Below are 22,050 nucleotides of genomic sequence, written 5' to 3' on the forward strand. Positions count from 1 at the left end.
CTAATCAGTTTAGACCCGAAAAATTATTCCAGCACTTTCCAGATTTCCAAACCAAATTACCATCAGATTTCTAATGTGCTGAGGCATTAACGAGGTTTACGTCACAAAAGCCCCAGGATCTCCACTTGTGAAATCGAGATCTTGATCTGCCATTGTTGGATCTAATAAAGGGGCGTTTCTAGAAAAAAAATAAGAAAAGTCAGCAGATAGTCAAAAGCACAGCCTTTCTATACCACAATAAGCTTTCTCGTGAGTGATCAGGAAAGCTGATACAGTGATTTGTCTCACTAGTTCCCATGGGTTCTGAACATGGAGCCGTACACAGTGTCTGGCATGGCTCGACAAGACTCCAGTTCAGATCACGGAGAGAACAGCCGGGGAGGAGAAGCTGGGCCTGGAGGCTCGCCACGCAAAAAAGTCACCATTTCTGAGAACTACGAACTTGTAGGAGTGGTGGTACATAGTGGCCAGGCACATGCAGGACACTACTACTCCTTTATCAAAGATCGCAGGTGAGCACAGCTTCTGCATAGTGGTTTTAGATGGGCTTTTTCTCTAGAAAGTGTGACTCTATTATAAATCCAGGGTTTCTGCAAGGTCTTAAAAAGTCAAAAAAATTTTAGGCCTTTAAAAGTCTTGTGTTTTTGTTTGGTTTGTTTGTTTCTGTGGTGTTGTAGGTCTTTATCTCGCTAGTCCAAAAATAATTTGCTCTCTTTCGCGACTATAAATGAGACCAACATGCCACAACCAATCAGCTTTCTGTTATCGGCACGAATCTCTCTCGGATAGAGAGTTTAGCGATACTTGGCTTGAATGAAAAATTAGTTTAGGGCTTAGTCAAGGTCAATTGCTAGCAACGTATTTGTGTGTTTTTGATGGGCCGCAACTAACGATTATTTTAATAATTGATTAATCGAATTATCCGATAATCTTTTTTTTTGCTGTTTTGCTTACTCTCCTTCTTCTTTTTCTTTCGGCTTCTCCCATTAGGGGTCGCCACAGCGGATCATCCGTCTCCATACCCCCCTGCCCTCTTTCAAACCAACTACCTGCATGTCTTCCCTCACCACATCCATAATCCTCCTCCTTGGCCTTCCTCTTTTCCTCCTTCCTGCTGGCTCCATCCTCAGCATTCTCCTACTGATATACCCCATGTCCCTCCACTGCACATGTCCAAACCATCTCAATCTCGCCTCCCTCACCTTGTCTCCAAAACGTCCTACATGTGCTGTCCCTATAATAAACTTATTTCTAATCTTGTCCATCCTCATTACTCCCAACGAAAACCTCAACATCTTCAGCTCTGCTACCTCCAGCTCCATCTCCTGTCTTTTACTCAATGCCACTGTCTCTAATCCATACAACATCGCAGGTCTCACCACAGTCCTATAAACTTTCCCTTTCACTCTCACAGATACCCTTTTATCACAAATCACTCCTGTCACTCTTCTCCACCCACTCCACCCTGCCTGCACTATTTTCTTCACTTCTCTAACACACTCTCCATTACTCTGCACTGTTGACCCCAGGAACCTGAACTCCTCCACCTTCTCCACCTCTTCTCCCTGCAACTGCATTATAACTATATAAAGCCCTTATTCAGGGTATTTATGTATAAAAGTGTACTTAAAAAAATGCAAAAGCTACATATTGAGTTTAATCATTTTTAATTTAGACATTTTGAAGCTTATAGTAGCTGCTTGTTAGAGTGCATGCTTTAAAAAAAAGACTTTTTTTTCTAGTTGGGAAGATTCGAGCATCTAGAACATAGCATTTATTTAATTCTGTATAATAATGAAATTATCTTTACATAAATTAAATGTTCAAACTTAAAAAAAATAAACGCATTTGAACGTAGCAAAGCAGGAAAAATATGCACTGGTGTACAAATGCATAAGCATTTGCTAAAAACCACAACAGTGACTACAAATGTAATCGTTTGCTGCTTCTAGATTTAGTGTTTGTTCGCACCGGTTTAATTAAATCCGTCACCATGTCGCGAGCGAACTGATTGTGCAACCTGCTGCTCGCGAGTCACGACAGAACAGATCCAGTGCGACTGTGCAGAAGTTACAAACAAACAGTTCAACAGCACTTCATTAAAGTGTACCATTTACACATGTTGAGGATTCTACAGTTTTTACTTACCGTGTTGATGTTTCACCTTCATCCGTGACCTGGGACGCACACTTTAAATTTCATTATCGATTATTATCAATTTTATAGATTAGTTGTTGCAGCCCTAGATATATGTCTGAAATTTAATTCTTAATGGTCTTAAAAGGGTCTTCAAAAGTCATAAATTTGACTCGGAAACCTGCAGAAATCCTGTAGTCAGGTTCACAGCCCATAGACACCATTGTGAGGCTAATGTGTTCTGGTGGTTTTTTTAATGAATGTGTGTACATAGGAGCATTTACTGATTTGACCCTCTGCCTTTTTACAAGTACTAAACTGTTTAATATCTAAAACAGGTCCAGATGCCTGAGAGGCTCGTACTGGAATAGCCACCAAACTAAGCTCATATTGTGCGCTTTTTCTCTTTCGCTACCATTCTCTCCTCTTTCATCTAGGGGCAGCTCACGAAGCCGATGGTACAAGTTTAACGATAACATCGTCGAGGAGTTCGACATGAACGACGAAACCTTGGAGTACGAGTGTTTTGGTGGAGAGTACAGACCCAAAGTCTACGATCAGTGTACGTTATTTTTTCCCCACGGATCTGAACACCTGGCAGATGCACAAGAAATCACCTAATCGAATGCTCATGAATAAATCATTGATATATAATTTGATGAAGATACGGTACCCTGTTTTCCTGTAGCTAACCCGTATCCAGATGTTCGGCGGCGCTACTGGAATGCTTATATGTTGTTCTACCAGCGCATCAGTGAGCAGAACTCACCTGTGCTGCCCAAAAAGAGCCGCGTCAGCGTCATGAGACAGGAAGCCGAGGACCTGTCTCTGTGAGTAACTCATCAAAACAGTGACATCACACATGATTGGATTTTTTTTAATGGCTGATATTTACCTGTTTTTTTTTTTTCCACTACTCAGGTCTGCCCCTTCTTCTCCTGACATTTCACCTCAGTCATCCCCACGACCCCCCAGAGCCAATAATGACCGTCTCACTTTGCTCACCCGGCTGGTCAAGAAAGGAGAGAAAAAGGGCCTGTTTGTAGAGAAGATGCCAGCCTGGATCTTTCAGGTGCCGTTAATTTCCAACAAAATCTCAGATACAGGACATTGTGTTTATTCCCCGTCAATATGTTTCAACTGTTTCCCGTTTTCAAATTATGCATAAAATACTTCAGTCTGGCTAATGAATTTATTTTGTGTGAGTGTGTGTGAGAGCTGATTGCTTGTAGTAGAGGTCAAACGGTAGTGGGTTTTACAAATATTTGTAGCTATATTGGCTCGTACTTGCCGATAATGGATTGATCAACCGGTATTTTTTTTAAATGGATACTGGATAAAATAAAACAAACATAACCCTGTAAAATAGTACTGAATTTTGATATTTAAAAAAAAAAAAAAAAAAAAACAGTACTAAACCATGAAAATGTGGTAAATTTAATAAATACGACTGTATGAATTATATTATCAATATAATTTTTATAACTAATAAATCTATAATGAATAGACCTAATATGCGCTCCGTACAGCGCGCAGTCTCGCGTGTAAAAACAGCATGCGGTGTCAGTGATTTGCCTCTAGAGGCCGCTCTCATAATGACAGTGGATCTTCTGGAAAAACCCAGTATGGATTTTTGCTGATATTTCCTGCTGGAAATCTAACGGTGCCAAATAATCGGCAAAACCAAAAAAACGGTCGACCTCTAGCCTGTAGTAAACTAGAGAGTTGTGTCGCTGTGCAATTTACTACTACACGTGTTCATGAATTTAGAAAAGACCATTTGTCATCTCTTGCTCTAATTCATGCGTTTTCTCAAAAGCCAGATCTTCTGTTTCAACCGGATACATATGTGGTGTACTGATTTGTCCACCCTTGTTGTAGATCATGTAATAAACACCCAGATGTTTGTCCTACAGATGGTGAGGGATGAGAACCTAAAGTTCATGAAGAACAGAGACGTATACAATAGTGATTACTTTAACTTCACCCTGTCACTGGCGTCTGTCAACTCGGTAAGACACCGCCACGCGTTTGTTTTTGTTCGTTTGTTTGTTTGTTTTAGAATAAATAACTAATTACTTTACTGGCTTTTTTAATGCACACAGACGAAGCTGAAGCATCAGGCCTACCAGGCTATGGCAAAGACCAGCCTACAGCTTGCTGTGCAGTTCCTGTTCCACACGTACCTGCATACCAAGAAAAAGCTTCGGTACTGGAGATAATTTTTATCGAGTCAGCTAATCTAATAAAAAATAATAATAATAATAAATTACCGTATGTAGATAAATGTGAGTATAATCATTATTGTCTCACACTTTCTGTTTTGTCTTGTATAGTCCAAGCTAAATGTATAGTGTTATTAATGTCTGTACTTTTGACAGTCACTAACTGCTGGAACCAAATTTCTTGTGGGTGCCAACACACCTGACCAATAAACCTGATTCTGATGCGTGTGTCCCTGTTAGGGTTGATACAGAGGAGTGGATAGCTACAGTGGAGATGCTACTTTCGAAGAGCAGTGAGGCATGTCGATGGATGGTGCAGTATCTGGTGGCCGCTGAGGGACGGGAGATCATCAAGTGAGTAGGAATACGGTTAAGAAATGAGACAAATACCCTAATAGCTAATAGCTATGTCTTCTGATAAGCACCAGAGCAACCAGACCTCTGTACAGCTTTATCTCTGGAGTTTTCACTTTAGCCAGACTACCATCATGTCATATGCATTTTTTTTCCTTTGCATACCCAAATATGTGGATGCTGCAGGCAGAAACTCATAAATTGCTTGTTAGCTGTGCGTCTGGGTGTGCTTCCTGGTATCTTATTGGCTGAGACAACACAAAGTAGAACTTAGCCACAGACTATTAACACATGGAGCCAGTGGCATTCACATTCGATGTGCGCTGTATCCATTGATGTGGATTGAGCATCTGCATGTGTGCTTGGTGAAACACTGTGAAGGAAGGGAGGGTTGTAGTTCGCTCCCATGGGATCGCTCAGATTCCAGAAAACCCAAATTGTTCTAGGACTAATGATGAAAAACATATGTATCACTGGATACGATAAAAAGGAATTGATTGCGATTATGATACTGCTCTCGGTCTCTGATTTCTCTCTCTCTCTCTCTTTCTCTCACTGTTTATAGGAACTGCCTGTTGGAGTGTAATGTGCGGGAGGTGCGTGTAGTGGTGGCCTCCATCCTTGAGAAAACTCTCGAGAGCGCGCTGTTTTTCCAGGACTCAGGGCTGGACTGTCTTCTAGACATGCTGCTCTCTTTGCTCGACAAGGACGTACCAGAAAACTGCAAAAACTGCTCACAGTACTTCAGCCTGTTTAGTAACTTTGCCCAGAGGGTAAGAATATATATATATATATATATATATATATATATATATATATATATATATATATATATATATATATATATATATATATATTGTCATATATTATTATACATATCCTTATTATACATATCCTTTTATATATATATATATATATATATATATATATATATATATATATATATATATATATATATATATATATATATAAAACGTGCTTGTTTGTTTTTGTGTATAATTATATTTATATTTGAGTATATTTATTTTTATTTATATATATATATATATATATATATATATATATATATATATATATATATATATATATATATATATATATATAAATATATATATAAATATATATAATGTGTGTGTGTCTCCACTCTAAGGGATTCGGACCTTGTCAGTTATTGTTGAAGCATGCAGCTTATCGAAGGATGCTCATCTTCCTGTTGGGTCCCAATAGACAGAACAATCAGGTATTACCATCTGAACTGCTGACTTTTGTGTATCAATTTTAATGTCAGAAACACTAACAAAACTTACAGCCTCCAGCTTAAACGCTTGTTCTGTTTTTTTGAACATTTATCTTCACCATGTTCAATTTAGAACCGCCGGTGGAGTTCAGCTCAGGCACGAGAGTTCGTGCACTTGCATAACACACTTGCCCTGGTGGTGCTACACACAGACCTGAAATCTCAAAGAACGGAGAGTAAGCAACTGTATCACTCAACTGTATCAGACACACAAACAATGACAGGGTTCCCACACTTCTTCCAAGTCATTTGAATTTTAGAATAGTGGTCCCCAACCCGGGTCCGTGGGTCAAATGGTACCGGGCCACACAGAAAGAATACATAACTTACAATATTTGCGTTTTATTTCTTATCTGATTCCGAACGATGTTTTTTTTTTTTTTTTTATTATTATTGGATTCTCTCCACCACATCTGTCTATGACTCACTCTTAATGCATGTCATGATGCCTCGATCACATGTCACAACTCCATCCGCTACCTTTTTAAAGGGGCTGCTCCGGCCGCTAACACATAATACATTACCGCTAAATTGAAACCCCCAAGCGAGCAAAATGACCAAAAAACAACACAGTGGATTCACATTTATTATTATATTTAGAAAAAAAACTGAAAAAATTTTTGTCGTTCGTACCATTTAATTATTTTTTTTATTTATTCCCCACACTTTAAAATATTGTCTGACATTAATCCGTGGCGCAAAAAAGGTTGGGGACCGCTGTTTTTGTCGCATGGATTGAAGGCCTGGAAAGTACTTGAAAACAAATTTAGATCCTTGAAAGTGTTAGAATTAAATTTAGTTTAGTAGAATATTGTTTTAATCTCGTCAGAATATTTGTTTTGGGGATTTTTAGACATTACGTTGCTAGCAGTGTCGCGTGTACCTTTTGTCCTGGGTGGGGGTCCGATATTTGAGCCGTGACACTTGCTGTGTCCGAAAGGAACATTCTTATTAATAAGGATAAGAGTGATCACCGTATTAATAAAGCATAAAGTATATGACATTATCTGTTTAGAATTATTAATAATTCTGTGTGTCTGCATATAATGTGTACTGGATGTTCTTGTAATATCACTGTCTTTATTGCATTTACTAACCGTTTTCTTTATAACTATTTGTTTGTTTGTTGATTTATTTATTATTTGCATTTCATTTATTATTATTAAAGACCGTAAGAGGTCTGTCATGACACTTTATATTTTTGGGTGTAAATTTGATAGGTGCTCGATATAAAAAAACAAAAACAAATGGTGCTTGAAAAGTCCTTGAATCTGGTCTGCATGAAAGTGTGCGAACCTTGGAATGAATATTCATGTGCGTGCTTCATGCATCGTTCAGACTGTAAATCTGACGCTCTGTCTGTGTGTGCACAGCTCCTGGATCGTTTAAGCATAGCTCCTCTGGTCTAGTGTCTTCAACCTCACTCCTGCCACTGCACCAAGACGTCAACACACTGCTGTTCAAACCTGAGGGACAACCTTACCTTATGGAGGTCTTTCTCTCTCTTACTCTATCTCACACACACATTCTTACACTCGGAAACATTACGCTTAATTTGTTTTTTGTTATAATCACCGATGCAGGATTTATTTTTATTTGTTTCCTTTCTAGGTCATGTTTGCCATGCGTGAGCTTTCTGGACCACTGTCTTTCCTCATAGAGATGGTGACATACTGCTGCTTTTGTAATGAGCCTTTCTCTTTGGGGGTGCTGCACCTGCTAAAGGTAAGATCGCCCTGAAATCTACAAATCTTCACTCACAAAACGTATAAAAATATATATATTTTTTTAAATAGAGTGCAATGCTGACTTTTCGTGTGTGTGTGTGTGTGTGTGTGTGTGTGTGTGTGTGTGGTTTTTAGAATCAGCTGGACTCGGCGCCTCCTCATGAGCTCAAGAATGTCTTCCAATTGCTTCTGGAGATTCTGGTGAGTGTTGCTAAGTAGAGCAGCAGCCTCAAGAAATGTTAGAGTAGTCAGACTGTCCTGTATTTGTTTCAATTGAACTCGGGCAAAGCGAGCCATGTTTTGAACAGGATAAATCCATGTATAGAAACGGTGAGAAAGAACACAGAATACTCATGAATTAATTCATTTGCTAGTTGAAAAGATTCAGCACAGACACCTTACATCCTTCTTTTGATCAACTTTAGATGGTAGAAGACCCTCTGCAGTCCCAAAGACTCAAATATGCATTCGAAACTGAAAAGGGGCTTCTGGGTAGGTATCATTCTGAACTTCATCTTCAAAAATCTACCTTATATCATCTAACGTCTGGGCCCTTTAGCAAGGCTCTTGCTAAAATTACATTGTCTTCTTGTGTGTTTTTACCGTTTCAGCTTTAATGCATCAGAGCAACAACGTGGACAGCAGCCGCTGCTACCAGTGCGTCAAGTTCCTTGTCACTTTAGCGCAGAAGTGAGTGAATCACACATGTCCTCTCACGGCTCTTCTTTAATCGCCATTTAGCTGCCTTTATATTGTATAAGCCCTTGGAACAGTAATCCACTGGCAGAAAGTCTTCCCTCCGACGAAAGGGATTGCACAACAGCAGTGGATATGTATGGTTCAGTCACCCAATGGTCGTATGTGTTTTGGCCAGGTGTGCTCCAGCTAAAGACTACTTCAAGGAGCTGTCAGGACATTGGAGCTGGGCAGTGCAGTGGCTGCAAAAAAAGGCAAGATACTGACCAAAATTGAGTAAATAAACCCCCCCCAGGTTACATTTGCATGGTGATTCAGGGTATTCATCCATTTTTTTGTTTGTTTGTTTTTCTCCCATTTTTACAGATGTCCGAGCATTACTGGACCCCTCAGAGCAACGTGTCCAACGAGACGTCCACGGCTAAGACCTTCCAGCGGACCATCTCAGCACAGGTCTGAAGTTTTTACTTAAATCATAGTACTGCCTTTAGTGTTCCTAGCCACCTTGTGTAAGCTGTTTGTGTGTGTGTGTGTAGGATACACTGGCTTATGCCACAGCTCTACTGAATGAGAAGGAACAGTCTGGCAGCAGTAATGGCTCTGATGGTAGCCCAGCTAATGAGAACTCGGACCGCAGCCTTAGACAGGTAATTAATCTGAATAGCCTCCACTCTGTTTCTCATGAATGCATGTGTATACATCGATCAGGAATAACATTATTACCACCTCCCTAATATCGTGTTGGTCCCCCCTTTTGCTGCCAAAACAGTCGTGACCTGTCAAACATTAACAGCATTAACTTCTTCAGCAATGTGAGCTACAGAAGCTCGTCTGGTTGATCAGACACACGGACCCTGTCGCTGGTTCACCACTGTTCTTTCCTTGGAGCACTTTTGATAGATACTGAGCACTGCAGACCAGGAAACCCTACCAGAGCTGCAGTTTTGGAGATGATCTGACCCACTCGTCACAATTTTTTTTGCAAAAAGACAAAATGTTTACTTGCTGCCTAAAATATCCCACCCTCTAACAGGTGCCATGAAGAAGAGATAATGCCTGATCGGTGTATGGAGTATACTGTCTGCCAGTCCCCAAACCACAAGCGTAGCCAGCTAGATACAATATAAATATATGGAGAGATGTTTCAAAACAAGGAAGGCATTTTTCTTTTAATCAGTATCGGCCGATTGTGCTGCAAATTGGGCCGACGATTAGGCAGACACATCTAGCACACCAAACCGCACATCTACATTCTGCCCTTGCGTGAGAGAACAGAACTCTCCCATACCAGCAGGTGGCAGAAGTCTGTATTCGCCATCCAAACCTGCAAACTGGAAGAGTGAAAACTGCGAATATATAAAGCAAGCAGCTGTAGCATAGTGTAGCACAAGTAGGCATGTTTACCAAAACCTGCTAACAAGTATACTGATTAGAGAAGATTGTGCTGCTCTGATTTCTAAATATCAGCCAAAGGAAAAACCCCATACCCAGTCAACCTCTAGTCGTGAGTGTAATGGATGTGTGCTGGACCTTGTTCCAGGGTGCATTGATTTGATTTGAGGAGATTGGAACCTTTGGGAGGTCTTATAACCTTGATGCACTTAGGTCCTCTTATGCATGCTGTGCTTGAGCTAATTTCATAAAATTCTTATGGTTACAGTCTTCCTGATATTCTAGGCAGCAATACAGGAGTCACATTTACATGGCTTCAGTATATGTAAACACCTGACCATCTCACTCATGTGCGCATTGCACATCCCATTCCAGACTTATTTCTCGCTTGCAGTCATACCTGGGAAGGTGAAGGGCCTTTCCTATGCCAAGAATTAAACATGATTGAAACCCATGGGCCAAATTAACGATTTAGTGACCTCTAATGAGAGTCATGAAGCTGGCCCTTATTTTTTGGGGGGGAAAAAATCTCCATCTTTTGTAATGTATGGCATGATGGGCAAAATTAAAGGACACCACTGGTCAACTTTCGGGATCCGCTTCTCTTATTTCCAGTAAATGAAAATTGTAATGATAAAACTATGATCAGTCTTTGCCATGTGTGGTTTATACAGTGAATATTTCTTTTATTTTTCATCCATTTTCTGTCCGTTCCCTGTTCCCCCTCTTTTTTTTCCAGGGATCAGAGTCTCCTATGATGCTGGGTGACTCAAAGAGCGATTTAGACGATGTTGACCCCTAACTCTCTTTATCAACAGTAGTAGGGTCAATTTTTTTTTTTTTTTTTACACAAGCAAAAAAAAAATAAAAAAAATCAAGATTCCCTCCAATGGAGAGATATTGTAGCTCCAAGCAGCCAACCGAAAGACTGCACTTGACCTCCTGGTGGACAAAAAAAAACGGATCATCAGGAAACAAGAGGCACAAACTCGGTTCTCAGAGGTCACTCTGAAGTGAGGAAATCGAATCAAATGGCTGTGGCAGGTCAAGAAAAAGGCTGAGGTTGATGAGACCGGACCGGAGCTCAACTCTCATTGGATATCATGTGTTTAACTGAGATCCCATCATGTAGCCTGAGTTCAGTAGAATATGGAGGAGGTTTTTTTTGTTTGTTTGTTTTGTGTCACGTTTCACACACATGCAGGATTTCGTGGTGCTGAAGGAAGGCTGCTTTAAACAACTGCAAAAAAAAAAAAAAAGAAAGATAAAAGGACACGCTTTGTGGATATTTGCCAATATAACAAGAGATGCATTCATAAAGAAATTGGAAGGTGTGTTCCATTGTGTAATTTCAAATGTAAAATAATATTTTTTAAGAGTTCTATAATTTTTTTGTTTTGTTTTTCGAGAGGTGCCTCGTAATCAACTCTAAGAGATACTTGCTACTCTTAGCTACAGTTGTTCTTTCTCTCTCTCTCTCTCTCTTTCTTTCTTTCTTCCCTTCTTTCTCTCTCTATTGCTGGTATATATATTTTTTTTTAAATGCACTTTATATATGACTTCAGTTTGTCAGGTCTAAGAAGGTGACATTTGACAGCCAATTGAATGACCATGTTCTTTGCTGCTTTGCTTTCTTTCTCTTACCACCCAAACCCCCGCCCCCAACCACCCACCAACCCACCTTTGTTTTGGCGATGCCAGGAAGAGGGCGTGAAATCAAATTACGTCACGTGTTTCATCGAAATCACATCAAGCGTGAGAACCGATAGCATATCCGTGGAAACGGTTTGGAAATTGGTCACTCTTGAGTGCTTCAGCTGTCGCATATCGCTGTTTTTTTTATTTTTTTTGTTTTGTTTTGCTTTGTCTTCCCCCCCAAAAAAATAAAAATCCAGTCCATCTTGTAACAGTGGACTCAAGAAACTTGCGGGAAAAAGTCTGGAAATCTTCCTCATTCCAATTTTCATTTCACGCGCCAGAACGAACCCACCGGCGTCTTAGTGTGGAGGTGAAATTTCACAACCTGCAGTTTTTTTTTTCTTCTCGTGTTTTTTTTTTTTTTTTGGTCATGTATTTGTCTCAGGCTTGCTGCAGTGGGTCTGCCACTGCGGCCTTTCAGTTTTCATGTGGATGCCAATTTAAATCTCACACACACACACACACACACACACACAGTCTCCTGGTCCTCCTAAGACATGTTTTGTTTTACTGTGTAATGTGTGTTTGGTTGTAACGACAAGGCGAGTGTCAAACGATTTCCATACTGCAGCATCTGCGCAGAACATCCGCTCGACCAAATCACGTGCGCATACACATCAGCAAACATCCAGTGCCTCCTGAGAGACCAGGGTGAGCTTCTCAGATCACACAGCCACATTCACACTCGTTGCTTCGAGCTTTAACTGATGCTTGTTCAGGGGATTTTCTTTGCCAAGAGCTATTTTCTAGTTATTTGCCTGCTACTTGTTTGTTCATGTCTGTTTGCCTTATACCACGTGGTACATACACAACAACAACAAACATCGGCACTGTTGCCAAAAGAAGAAAAGTAGTGTAGAGGAGGGAACCTGAGTGCCAAGAACTGTTTGGTGCTCGTCCTCGATCCTCAGGCTTTGGTCATGCCGACTCTTTCTCTTTCTCGCTCTTTCTCTCTCGTATCCTCTTCATGCTTCAGACCAGAGCCAGGATCTTAGCCAAGTGTCAGGGACAGTTGCTGCTTATTTTGTATTGTATTCAAGTACACTTTAGCGCACCATTCATACGATGTTTACAAAAGCACCTATCTCGGCACTGCATCGCATAAAGGCATCCGTTTCGTGCGTTTTATTTTTTTTCCTGAGAGGATCAGAAGAGAGATGCCGCTCGACTCATCATTTATTCGCGTGCTGTTGTAGAGCGATGATGACGGAGCAGCGGGAAAATAACAAACACAAAGAAGAGAAACGCTGCCATTTAACCCGTCGTCTTATGCATGTTCGTTTGTGAATGTAAGTGTGAAACCTTGACATTAATCTTTTTTTTTTGGGGGGGGGGGGGGTTGGTGTAGAAGTGTTAACGGAGTGATTACAATCGCCATGCAACAAATGGGTCTAAGCAATCAGACTACAGTTATCTTCTGTAGTTAAATCATTACAGCATCATACGTCAGGTGAACTCGCTGCATAATTCTTTTCTTCTTCACTTACTTTTCTTTTTTTTTTTTTTGGATAATCTGATGTTAAATTCCACATGTATCCATATTTGAGTCTCCCATTAGACATGGCTTTTCAGTTTTCAACAGTAACGTGGATCTGACTTCCTTTAATCAGATTGTCATATCAAAGAAAGAGCTTGTATCATCCCCATGATTGGATTGGACAGATGCTTGAATGTTACTCAACACTGGATCTTTTTTTTTCTTTCTTTCTTTTTTCCGGCCCAATTGATATAAAAAAAAAAACAACAACTACTCCAAGTACAGGCTCAAGTAAAACACACAAATCCTTCGAAATTAAATTCTGATGTATTTCTATTTGATATACTAGTGTTCCCCTCTTTTTTTTTTTTTTTTCCTTCTTTTTTTCTTCTTCTTTTTTTTAATAAATGATGTTGATTGAACAGAGCTGGAGACACTTCAATGGTTTTATTACTTGCACCTCTGCCGAGTGTGTGGATGGTCAGAATTCGAAAAATGCATGTTCAAACCATGTTTTAATTTGTAAATCAGAGTTTGATTATGGGAACTATTTGATATAAAAATGAATAAAACTGGAATGCAGAACATTTTAGAATCTGCGGATGTCATGTTTGTGTCCTTTTCATAGTTAACAAGTAAATTCTTGACACGACTAGCACAAAATGATCCCACCAGCAAGTGGGTTTTTCCTTTGCAGAATGCAAATGTCTGCTGTGTGACTGTTTCTGTGTGAACCCTGTGTTTTCCCTCTGAAGGAGTTTACTTAGTTTACACTATATGGACAAATGTATTGGGACACCTGACTTTTACAGCCATATGTGGTTTATTTCCCAACTGTTACTGCAAAGTTGGAGGCACACAATCAGGTGTGGGAGCATCACATTTTGCCTTCACTTGAACTAGGAGACCCAAACCTGATCCAGCAGGACAAAGCACCTGTGCACAATGCAAACTCTATGAACAGATGCTTTACATACAGGGTGGAAGATCTTGAATGGCCTGCTATAGAGCTCTGACCTTAACCCTACTGAACACCTATGGAATGAACTTGGACACTGAGAGTGAACCCAGACCTCCTCACTCTACACCACTGTACATAACACCCTTGTTTTTCACGCACTCAGCACTCCAGGATGTGTATTCTGTGACCGTCACACTGGAACACACACAGCCGGTGTCCACATGCTCTTAGCACTTAGCAGCTTCTCTTGTATGAATCTATTAAGACTCTTGCTGTCTGGAAGTATTTATTATACAGCATCAGCCAGGAGAAGAATACAATGCAATTTGGATGTGTTTTGTAAGAGAAAGAAACCATGGACCAAAATCAAACAGAATGAAAAATAACAGCAAGTGATGACAATGTGAAAGTTGTGAAGATAAACTCAACTGCTTCCTCCACCAGGCAGTGGTAAAGCCGTAAATGTTAATCTCCGCCTAAGTGCTACGGTCAAAGTGTGGAGAAGGATAGGATCTGCTCATGATCCAAATCACCGGAGGTCATCGTTCAAGCATGGTAGAGAATGAGTTCCCCCATAACATCGATTACACCCTTTTTCAAACATGTTTATGTGGAAAGTCTATTTATAATGTATAATGAGCGCATCAGTATAGGTCTGTGATTTGCTTGACAGCTGGTACTGTCGGAGATGCCGTTATAGGAAATCCGTCAACATCTTACGATAGTGGGATTTGTAAATGTAGCAGCTCTCATCCTTATATCCAGAGTAAAGGCTCCTTCAGGTCTCTGACCTGGTTGTGAACTCGGACTTAATCCTCCTCAGGCACTTTGTTGAAGTCTTTCACCATTATCTCTTCCTCAAAAATTTCTCTCACTTAAATAAAGACATGGCATAAATCCAGATGATGCGCTTCAAGTTCCATGGAATGCCCTGTGCGAGATTGTGCGAGTCTTCTTCAATGTCCGCAACACGGAGGAGCATTGAAACCTGTAAGCGGAAACAGAACGAGAAATGAGAAGAGACAGGCGAGTAAGTTGTGTAATGACAAAAGTTTGTAGACACCTGACAATAAGATTTGTATGTGCTTGTACATCCCATTCCACATTTTGCCTGTCAGGTGCTGATGCTGAGTAGAGTGAGGAGGACTGGGGGTGCAGTCAGGGTAGTTCAGGGATTATACAATGATCATTCATCAAGTCAAGTCACTCACTTCACCGATCATAATAATATAATGTATAATAAAAATTATACCTGATCGGTGTATATAATCCCCATTTCTAACCGTGTACTATAGTCTACAGTCTGTGTACTATATAGTCAAAGAAGTGCAACTGTGCAACCAGGAAATTCAGAGTGGTTTAATGAGTGGTTTACCCATTCCTTATGTCTTTGCTAATGTCTAAGAGGCTAACATTTGCGAGGTGGTTTCTCATCAGCAGTAGGTGGCGATGTTTGGTTTGGAGAAAGCCCCAAACAGCCTCCATAAGAACCTTCTCCCAGCAGTCAAGCATTGTGATGAGAAAGTCTAGATCTGGGACTGCTTTTCCTTCACTGTCCCAGGACTACTCTTATCTGTTAAAAAGCTATATTTATTTACAATTTAATCCCTATTTGCTGTTAAAATAAGCTCCACTCTTCTTGGAAGATGTTCCACTAGATGTTTGGAGTGTACTTGTGAAGATTTGCACTCATTCAGACACAAGGGTGTTGGTAAAGTCAGGTTATGATGAAGGTGAGGTGAGGTGAGGTGCAGTCAGTGTTCACATTCATCCCAAAGGTGTTCAATAGAGTTGAGGTCAGAGCTCTATAGCAGATCTTCCACTCCAAACCATGTAAACCATATCTTCATGAACAGGAGCAATGTCATGCTGGAACAGGTTCGGGTCTCCTAGTTCAAGTAGAGAAAAATGTATTGCTACCGTATCAACAGACGTCCAATAATATCGCGTGCCTCCAACTTGCAGCTGGAAAGGTCAGGTGTCCGCATACTTTTGTCCAGTTTTACTTTTACAGTTCCATCAGTGATTTAACAGGATACACAGTCGAATATCAGAACCAAAATCAGATTTGTAGACACATCAACAACCTGTTGCTGTTCTAAATTATTATATAAAGAAATTTAATGCATATTGTTATATTGTATAATTGAGTTCATTTCGCTTGAGCTTTTCCATAGTTCAGAAATGTAAACACACAAATATAACCCACAATGTTGAAGTTGGCCAGTGACTAATATCAAAACAGCTGCAAAATTGTTTATAAAATGTATAAGCATTTACCCCCTGATGCTATGACATTTGTGGCACGGTTTCACGTTTTATGGCTCTGGGTTTATGTTTTCCCGCAATTGATATGTTTTTTTGTTTGTTTTTTTTACAAATTGTGCTTAAATATGGTTGATCATTTAAATCTAGAACACAGATTAATGTAGCAGAGTGAATTACAACAGTTGTTGGTCAGGTCCTCGTGGGTGGGGTGGGGTGTATGTTTGACACCCCTGCATGTCTCAAATCTTTCCGAATGGTACAATCTTCTATTTTTCTGGATTTCTGTCAATTTGTGGACACCTAAAAAAGACGTGTTTTCCATTATTACACAATAAATCAACAGTGTGAAAACTATTTTTTTATAATAATAACAATCATTTGCTAAAGCTTTGGAAATAATAAGCCTTCAAAGATAAACTAAATAGCAATGTAAATATTAAAATAATACTGGAAAAAAGCTGAAAAATGTATCTATTTATTATACATGCAAAATCACAAAATATTACACATAATAGCAAAGTATCTCATGGTATACTGAATACATGACTGATAATCAGACAGGTTCTTGTACTTTGTAAGAAATAGCACATATCAGTAGTCAAAATTGCTGTTTATTTATAAGACTGTGTCAAATTGAACATTACAAGAAAGTCAAACAAAAATACAAATGAAATCCAATGAGTGAAGTTAAGAATCAAAAGATCCAATTCAAAGCAATTTGTCAAAAAAATTGGATTATTAGGATAAAACCAGTCCTTATTAAATACAGATATACAGCAGGGTTTAAAAGTCTGAGAACAAATGTGTTTGTTTGTTTAATTATTACAACACTTTTAATTACAAATTGTAATTATTGACATCAACCTGAGAAATCGATAGAACATTTTTAAATGCTACATGAATTTCAGAGGTCCTTAGTATTCGGTTTTTCACTTTTTTTGCTTTGAGGACACTCAAGCTGGCACAGACCTCGGTTTGTGCCAAACCTTACGATCTGTTTTTGAACAAATCGATTAGTGTCGTCTAAACACACGCTTTAAAAGAAGAGATTAAAAATCTCTTGAAGATTCTTAGAAGAAAATCTATAAATCTTATGTTTAAACAGGAACCTAGAAATGGTGCAGAATCTTGAATATAATACATTTTACTAACTTAAACATTGAAATACTTCAAAACCACTTTATTTCTTTAACCAATTTATTCATAAAATAAATTTAAAAAAATCCGGAATCCAAAAATAATCTAGAATTGTACACAGTTTGTGATCTTAAAATATTATCTGATGAAACGTCATTAAGTATGCCCTTAAATTTGCATTTTATACATATAATTTCAAGTAAACATGTGGAGCCTCATATAGATAATTTTTAATCATGCCAAAAATATATATACAATTTCTAAAATAAAAAATAATTATATGTAAAAGAAACATGGATCAATAAATGACGTGAAAGAAATAGCATGAGAGATAATTATGTCTGGAAATTTAAAAACAATTTTAAAAGTAAAACTGTGCAGCTACTCATTTTAGCATTTCACAGTGTACTAATTATAAAAGCTTAATTACCTGGTGTGTGTGTGTGTGTGTGTGTGTGTGTGTGTGTGTGTGTGTGTGTGTGTGTGTGTGTGTGTGTGTGTGCGTGCATCATGGCTACAATCTTGAAGACTTCTCTCTCCCTACTTTTGCACTTCTTGTCTGATTAATCGGTGGAAACTTAGTTGTGCAGCACTTTCTGTTTCACAGTGAGCTCCAGACTCAGACTTGGACTTGGACTGTATTCTCACTCATTTGTGAGTTGATTTAGATAAAAGTGCTGTGAAATGAATACATGTAAATCCATCTAGAAATATTTCCCGGTTTCTGGGAGGTCAAACGGCTGAAGCTGAAGCTCCTGTCTGCCCTAGTGTACTTGTCCTGTTCAATCAAGTCAGATGCTGCCTTCTGCGGACAGGTAGTAATAATTGATAGTGTTACGTTCAAGTGGGTTTTTAGTTTAGCAAACAAATCCAAGACGAAATCATGGGAAAAGTATAGAAAATGTACGTGGATTTCTCTGACTTGGGTTACACAGACTACTGAATGGCTTTGATACTCAGCCTAATCGTTCACTGGCTGTAACTCAAAGAAAACCCTGTGTGCATGTGTGAGTTTTCCTTATAAAGTAATGCCCAAGTCCGTCCAGGTTTGTCATGTTTGTTAGCTGGCAGATGCTATAAACACTGCTGATCTTAAATATTAATCTAAATGCACCTGCTTCATAATAAATATTCATATCAGTTTCTATCCCTGCACACTTCTTGCTAAACCCTATTGTGTTTTCTTTTTCAGCATGCTTGAATGAAAAATAAGAACCATATTGACAGCTGCTGCCATTGTAAAGCTTCTGACTGGGATACAATGCTGGATTTCTAATCTAGAGTTTAAACTATAAATAATTGCTGGTGTTTTTTATCAGCCCTTCTCTTTTTTTTGTCTCCATGGAAATGTTCATTATAGGCAATGGAGAGTGTGTGTGTGTGTGTGTGTGAGTGTGTGTTTGAGGAGGGGTACATTTGTTTGTCTGTGTCTCATAACCACGATTTAATGCAACCAGTGCACTTCTGCATTCATGATCCTTGAGTTCAAAAGCATTTCCGACTTGTTATTCACTATCCAGCTCTGTTTTAAGGGAGCAGGGCTCATCCACCTCCCCATAGTAGAAATCAGTATCAGGTTGTGCAGCCCTGCTGTCTGGAGGAGAGGCACTTGAGCAGGCCTGGTGCATGCAGGGGGAGTTCTGGAGGGTGGTGCTAATGATTTTAGGAGATTTTTCTGTCTCAGCTTGTGAAAGGATTTCATCCTTTTCAACGTCCTCCAACTGACCGAAAACAGCCAGAGGAGCCCTGGCCGGTTCAACTCGACTGTCACTGTAGTGATAAAAGAATAATAATATAAAAAATATGGAAAACCATGGTAAAAATACTAGTGATTTGTTACATGCACACACTTAAGTACACACAATTAGGAAAGAGAAATTGGATCACTGATCAAATTCCTGATATAAATTCTGTGAATTGTTTGATGTGCCATGTCCATTTTAAACAGGTTGATCTCCGAGATCTATAATACTGTTTCTTTATGAAAAAAAAAATACAGTTGGACTCATTTTATTTAGATTTCCTATTTATTATTTACATCATCATAATTTCACTATGAGAAAGTTTCTAGTCTCAGTTAGTGTTCGGATGACGAGTAATCGTAGTGCCTTGGGAACATGGAAGACATGAAAGATATCTACAATCCTGAAGGAATAGCTGGAGAGGAATTTAAATAGATAAAGTCTATGTCATGAGAGTATAACAGGTAATAACAATGACATTTGAATGTTTAAATCAATTAAAACGAATCTAAATGTATTATTACAACAGGAGAAAACAATTCATGATTCATAAATACAATTGTTTGTAATTGTGTGATTTTTGCTTCTATTATTATTATGGACAACTTTGTGTAGATTTCATGACATATATTCTCTATCTAGTCCAATTTCACTATAGAAACCATTCCAGGGCAATCTCGCTACCAGCACACGTTTAGAAGTTGGAAGGAAGCACATGTGGACATGTGAAAACTCAACAAAGACAGTAACCTGAGCTCTTGATCTCTTGATTTGACCTTCGAAAATGGACCCTGGAGCTGTGAGTCACTAACACACAGGCAAATCATATCCAATTTCAACACTGATGTGTAGAAATACATCTCAGAACACACCATTTTCTGTTCTTGAATGGACAAAATACTATTTATAATGGTCTGTATCTGGTAGCCTAAGGAAAATCAAATCTAGGCTAAAGTGTAAAAAAAAAAAAAGGGTGTCTGGTAGCTCGTATCCATTTCTATTTATTCACTTGTCTGATGCCTTTAGTAAAGAGGACAAATGAAAGGGGATTTGAACAATTTAAATTCCATGCTCAAGGACTCGACAGTAACCACTTAGAATGTGAAAACACAACTTGAGAAGTGGTCAAAACCACAACCAACTCCACCATTCATCATGATGATGAATGGATTTGAATGGTTGTGACAATGCCAAGTCACAACAGTCCTCATTTTTCTCCATTCAGATGTTTGATGTGAACATTAACTGAAGCTGCTGACCTGTATCTGCATGATTTGATGCATTGGCTGTGTAAATGCACAATTGTACAGGATTTCCTATTAAATTGACCAGTGAGTGTACACCAATAAGTGCACGTTTGTAAAAACAAACAATTGGAGATGTCTAGCTCTCTGAAACCAGTATGCAATCTCTTTCGGGTTTAAAACTCCATCCCATCGATAGTACCATCAATATAATCTCATCATAGTCTGCATAACCGCATTTACTGTCTGGCCAGATTCAATCAGCAGACCTCTGATCCTTGTTAGTGTGGGACTGATGGGAAAACTGATGGGTAACGATTGCTGATAGGTCGTACAAGCACACAGTCGGACGGAAAAAGCCTCTCAAGCTGATGTTGTGAAATAGATTGCAAGTGAATCAACTGCTGGTTATTTCGGGTAGGTCTTTCTTTACCTGCATGAGCACTTTGTGTTTAAAATAGCTGGCCTGTAATTTAGTATGATAAATATAATAAAGTGCAACCATGGCTAGGGCGTTGTTTAACATTTAACTGGGCCGTCTTTATAGCTTGCAAGCACGACTTTGTATCGTGTTCCTTGAAATCTGTTGTACATGGAGACTTACTTGACCTGTAGGACCTTGACTTCAGCACACAGCTCCTGTTTCTCACTGCTTCTTAGCACTTCCTGTTCTGGCAGGATGAATGTTACCTATAGAAAGCGGCATTTGGACTTCTGTAAATCTGACTGACAATGTAGATTACTGTTATATAAAAGAAACGTGTGTTTAGACAGGAAATATAATAGGTAATATTTTCCTCATTATGACTCATTATTAAAATATAGTTTCGATTCAGCCATATTTGAATGGTCAGCTAATAAAAGAAAATACATGTATTATTTGTAGCTGAGCATTTACCCTATGATCCTGCTTTAGAAATGCTGACATACTGTATAATAGTAAATGTAGTACTTTTGTGAATCCACAAACACAACTTTCAGTGTATATACACTATAAAGGCGATATAATATATCAACTGCTTAGCTGCATGTGAATTTTCTCCTCACCCGTGGGTAGCACTGGCATATGCTCCAAACTGTCCCAATGCTCACCATCAGCACTCCCATTGTACAGAAAGTGACAAACACCTGAGGCTCTTCCACAGCTACCAAGAAGACTCCCAGTGCAACCACCACAAGCCCCAGGACGATGAGCCCGTAACGATAAGGTTTGTTTTCCGCCATTGAGACTGTGTGAAGCTCTGTGGAGAAAAAAAATAAAATCTAAAAAAAAAAGAATAGAAATCCAGGAACTGAAGCTGCACTGAGGTCAAAGTAAGACTGTGTAGGCAGACTGCATGTGATTGGTGGAACAAAGCTGGCAGGATCATCAAAGCGCTAATGGACCATGACCAGGTGACCTTCCCTCAGGCTGCACCTGTACTGTGTCTAAGCAATTCTGCAAAAGTGAACAGTTTAGAGGTGTACAGTGGCAGTTTATTAAAGGTTGAGAATGTACAGATTGAGCAACTTAAAGTATCAGCATCAGTCGATAATATTATTAACTAATACTAGTACATGGTGTAGTTAATGCAGATTGTCACAAGTGTCTAGCATACATTATAAATGCTAGTATACTGCAGATAGATAGATAGATAGATAGATAGATAGATAGATAGATAGATAGATAGATAGATAGATAGATAGATAGATAGAT

The 22,050-nt window shown here is 39.0% G+C and overlaps 3 protein-coding genes across 6 annotated transcripts in view; 1 reads left to right on the top strand and 2 right to left on the bottom strand.

Moving 5' to 3' along the window:
• Positions 1 to 13,594, top strand: part of usp24 (ubiquitin specific peptidase 24) — a 64,552-nt gene extending 50,958 nt beyond the window's left edge. For all 4 annotated transcript variants that reach the window (XM_083563270.1, XM_083563271.1, XM_083563268.1 and 1 more), the window contains 19 exons: positions 292 to 512; positions 2,574 to 2,698; positions 2,825 to 2,966; positions 3,058 to 3,208; positions 4,053 to 4,148; positions 4,242 to 4,345; positions 4,602 to 4,715; positions 5,281 to 5,488; positions 5,866 to 5,955; positions 6,086 to 6,188; positions 7,386 to 7,504; positions 7,624 to 7,737; positions 7,875 to 7,940; positions 8,165 to 8,231; positions 8,351 to 8,429; positions 8,614 to 8,689; positions 8,802 to 8,888; positions 8,972 to 9,082; positions 10,567 to 13,594. In XM_083563270.1, coding sequence (XP_083419396.1) covers positions 292 to 512; positions 2,574 to 2,698; positions 2,825 to 2,966; positions 3,058 to 3,208; positions 4,053 to 4,148; positions 4,242 to 4,345; positions 4,602 to 4,715; positions 5,281 to 5,488; positions 5,866 to 5,955; positions 6,086 to 6,188; positions 7,386 to 7,504; positions 7,624 to 7,737; positions 7,875 to 7,940; positions 8,165 to 8,231; positions 8,351 to 8,429; positions 8,614 to 8,689; positions 8,802 to 8,888; positions 8,972 to 9,082; positions 10,567 to 10,629 — 2,136 coding nt within the window. In that variant the 3' untranslated portion in view covers positions 10,630 to 13,594. The remainder of the gene's footprint in view (positions 1 to 291; positions 513 to 2,573; positions 2,699 to 2,824; positions 2,967 to 3,057; positions 3,209 to 4,052; positions 4,149 to 4,241; positions 4,346 to 4,601; positions 4,716 to 5,280; positions 5,489 to 5,865; positions 5,956 to 6,085; positions 6,189 to 7,385; positions 7,505 to 7,623; positions 7,738 to 7,874; positions 7,941 to 8,164; positions 8,232 to 8,350; positions 8,430 to 8,613; positions 8,690 to 8,801; positions 8,889 to 8,971; positions 9,083 to 10,566) is intronic.
• LOC310738371 (ciliary microtubule-associated protein 2-like) overlaps positions 1 to 22,050 on the bottom strand; it is a 365,395-nt gene that overhangs the window by 259,372 nt on the left and 83,973 nt on the right. The window lies entirely within an intron of this gene.
• Positions 18,710 to 21,839, bottom strand: bsnd (barttin CLCNK type accessory subunit beta). The gene is made up of 3 exons (XM_083563381.1): positions 21,402 to 21,839; positions 20,959 to 21,044; positions 18,710 to 19,138 (listed from the first exon to the last, which is right to left on the bottom strand). The coding sequence occupies exons 1-3, from the start codon at positions 21,576 to 21,578 to the stop codon at positions 18,874 to 18,876; spliced, it is 528 nt and encodes a 175-aa protein (XP_083419507.1). The 5' UTR covers positions 21,579 to 21,839; the 3' UTR covers positions 18,710 to 18,873.

This window comes from Silurus aristotelis (genome assembly GCF_946808225.1).
Source record: "Silurus aristotelis genome assembly, chromosome: 15".
NCBI classification, from domain to species: domain Eukaryota; kingdom Metazoa; phylum Chordata; class Actinopteri; order Siluriformes; family Siluridae; genus Silurus; species Silurus aristotelis.

Coding starts and splice junctions, on each gene's coding strand:
- bsnd (XM_083563381.1), bottom strand. CDS start 21,578: ATGGCGGAAAACAAACCTTATCGTTACGGGCTCATCGTCCTGGGGCTT. Junction 21,045..21,401: donor TATGCCAGTGCTACCCACGG/GTGAGGAGAAAA, acceptor CGCTTTCTATAG/GTAACATTCATCCTGCCAGA. Junction 19,139..20,958: donor GTCAAGGTCCTACAGGTCAA/GTAAGTCTCCAT, acceptor TTATCACTACAG/TGACAGTCGAGTTGAACCGG.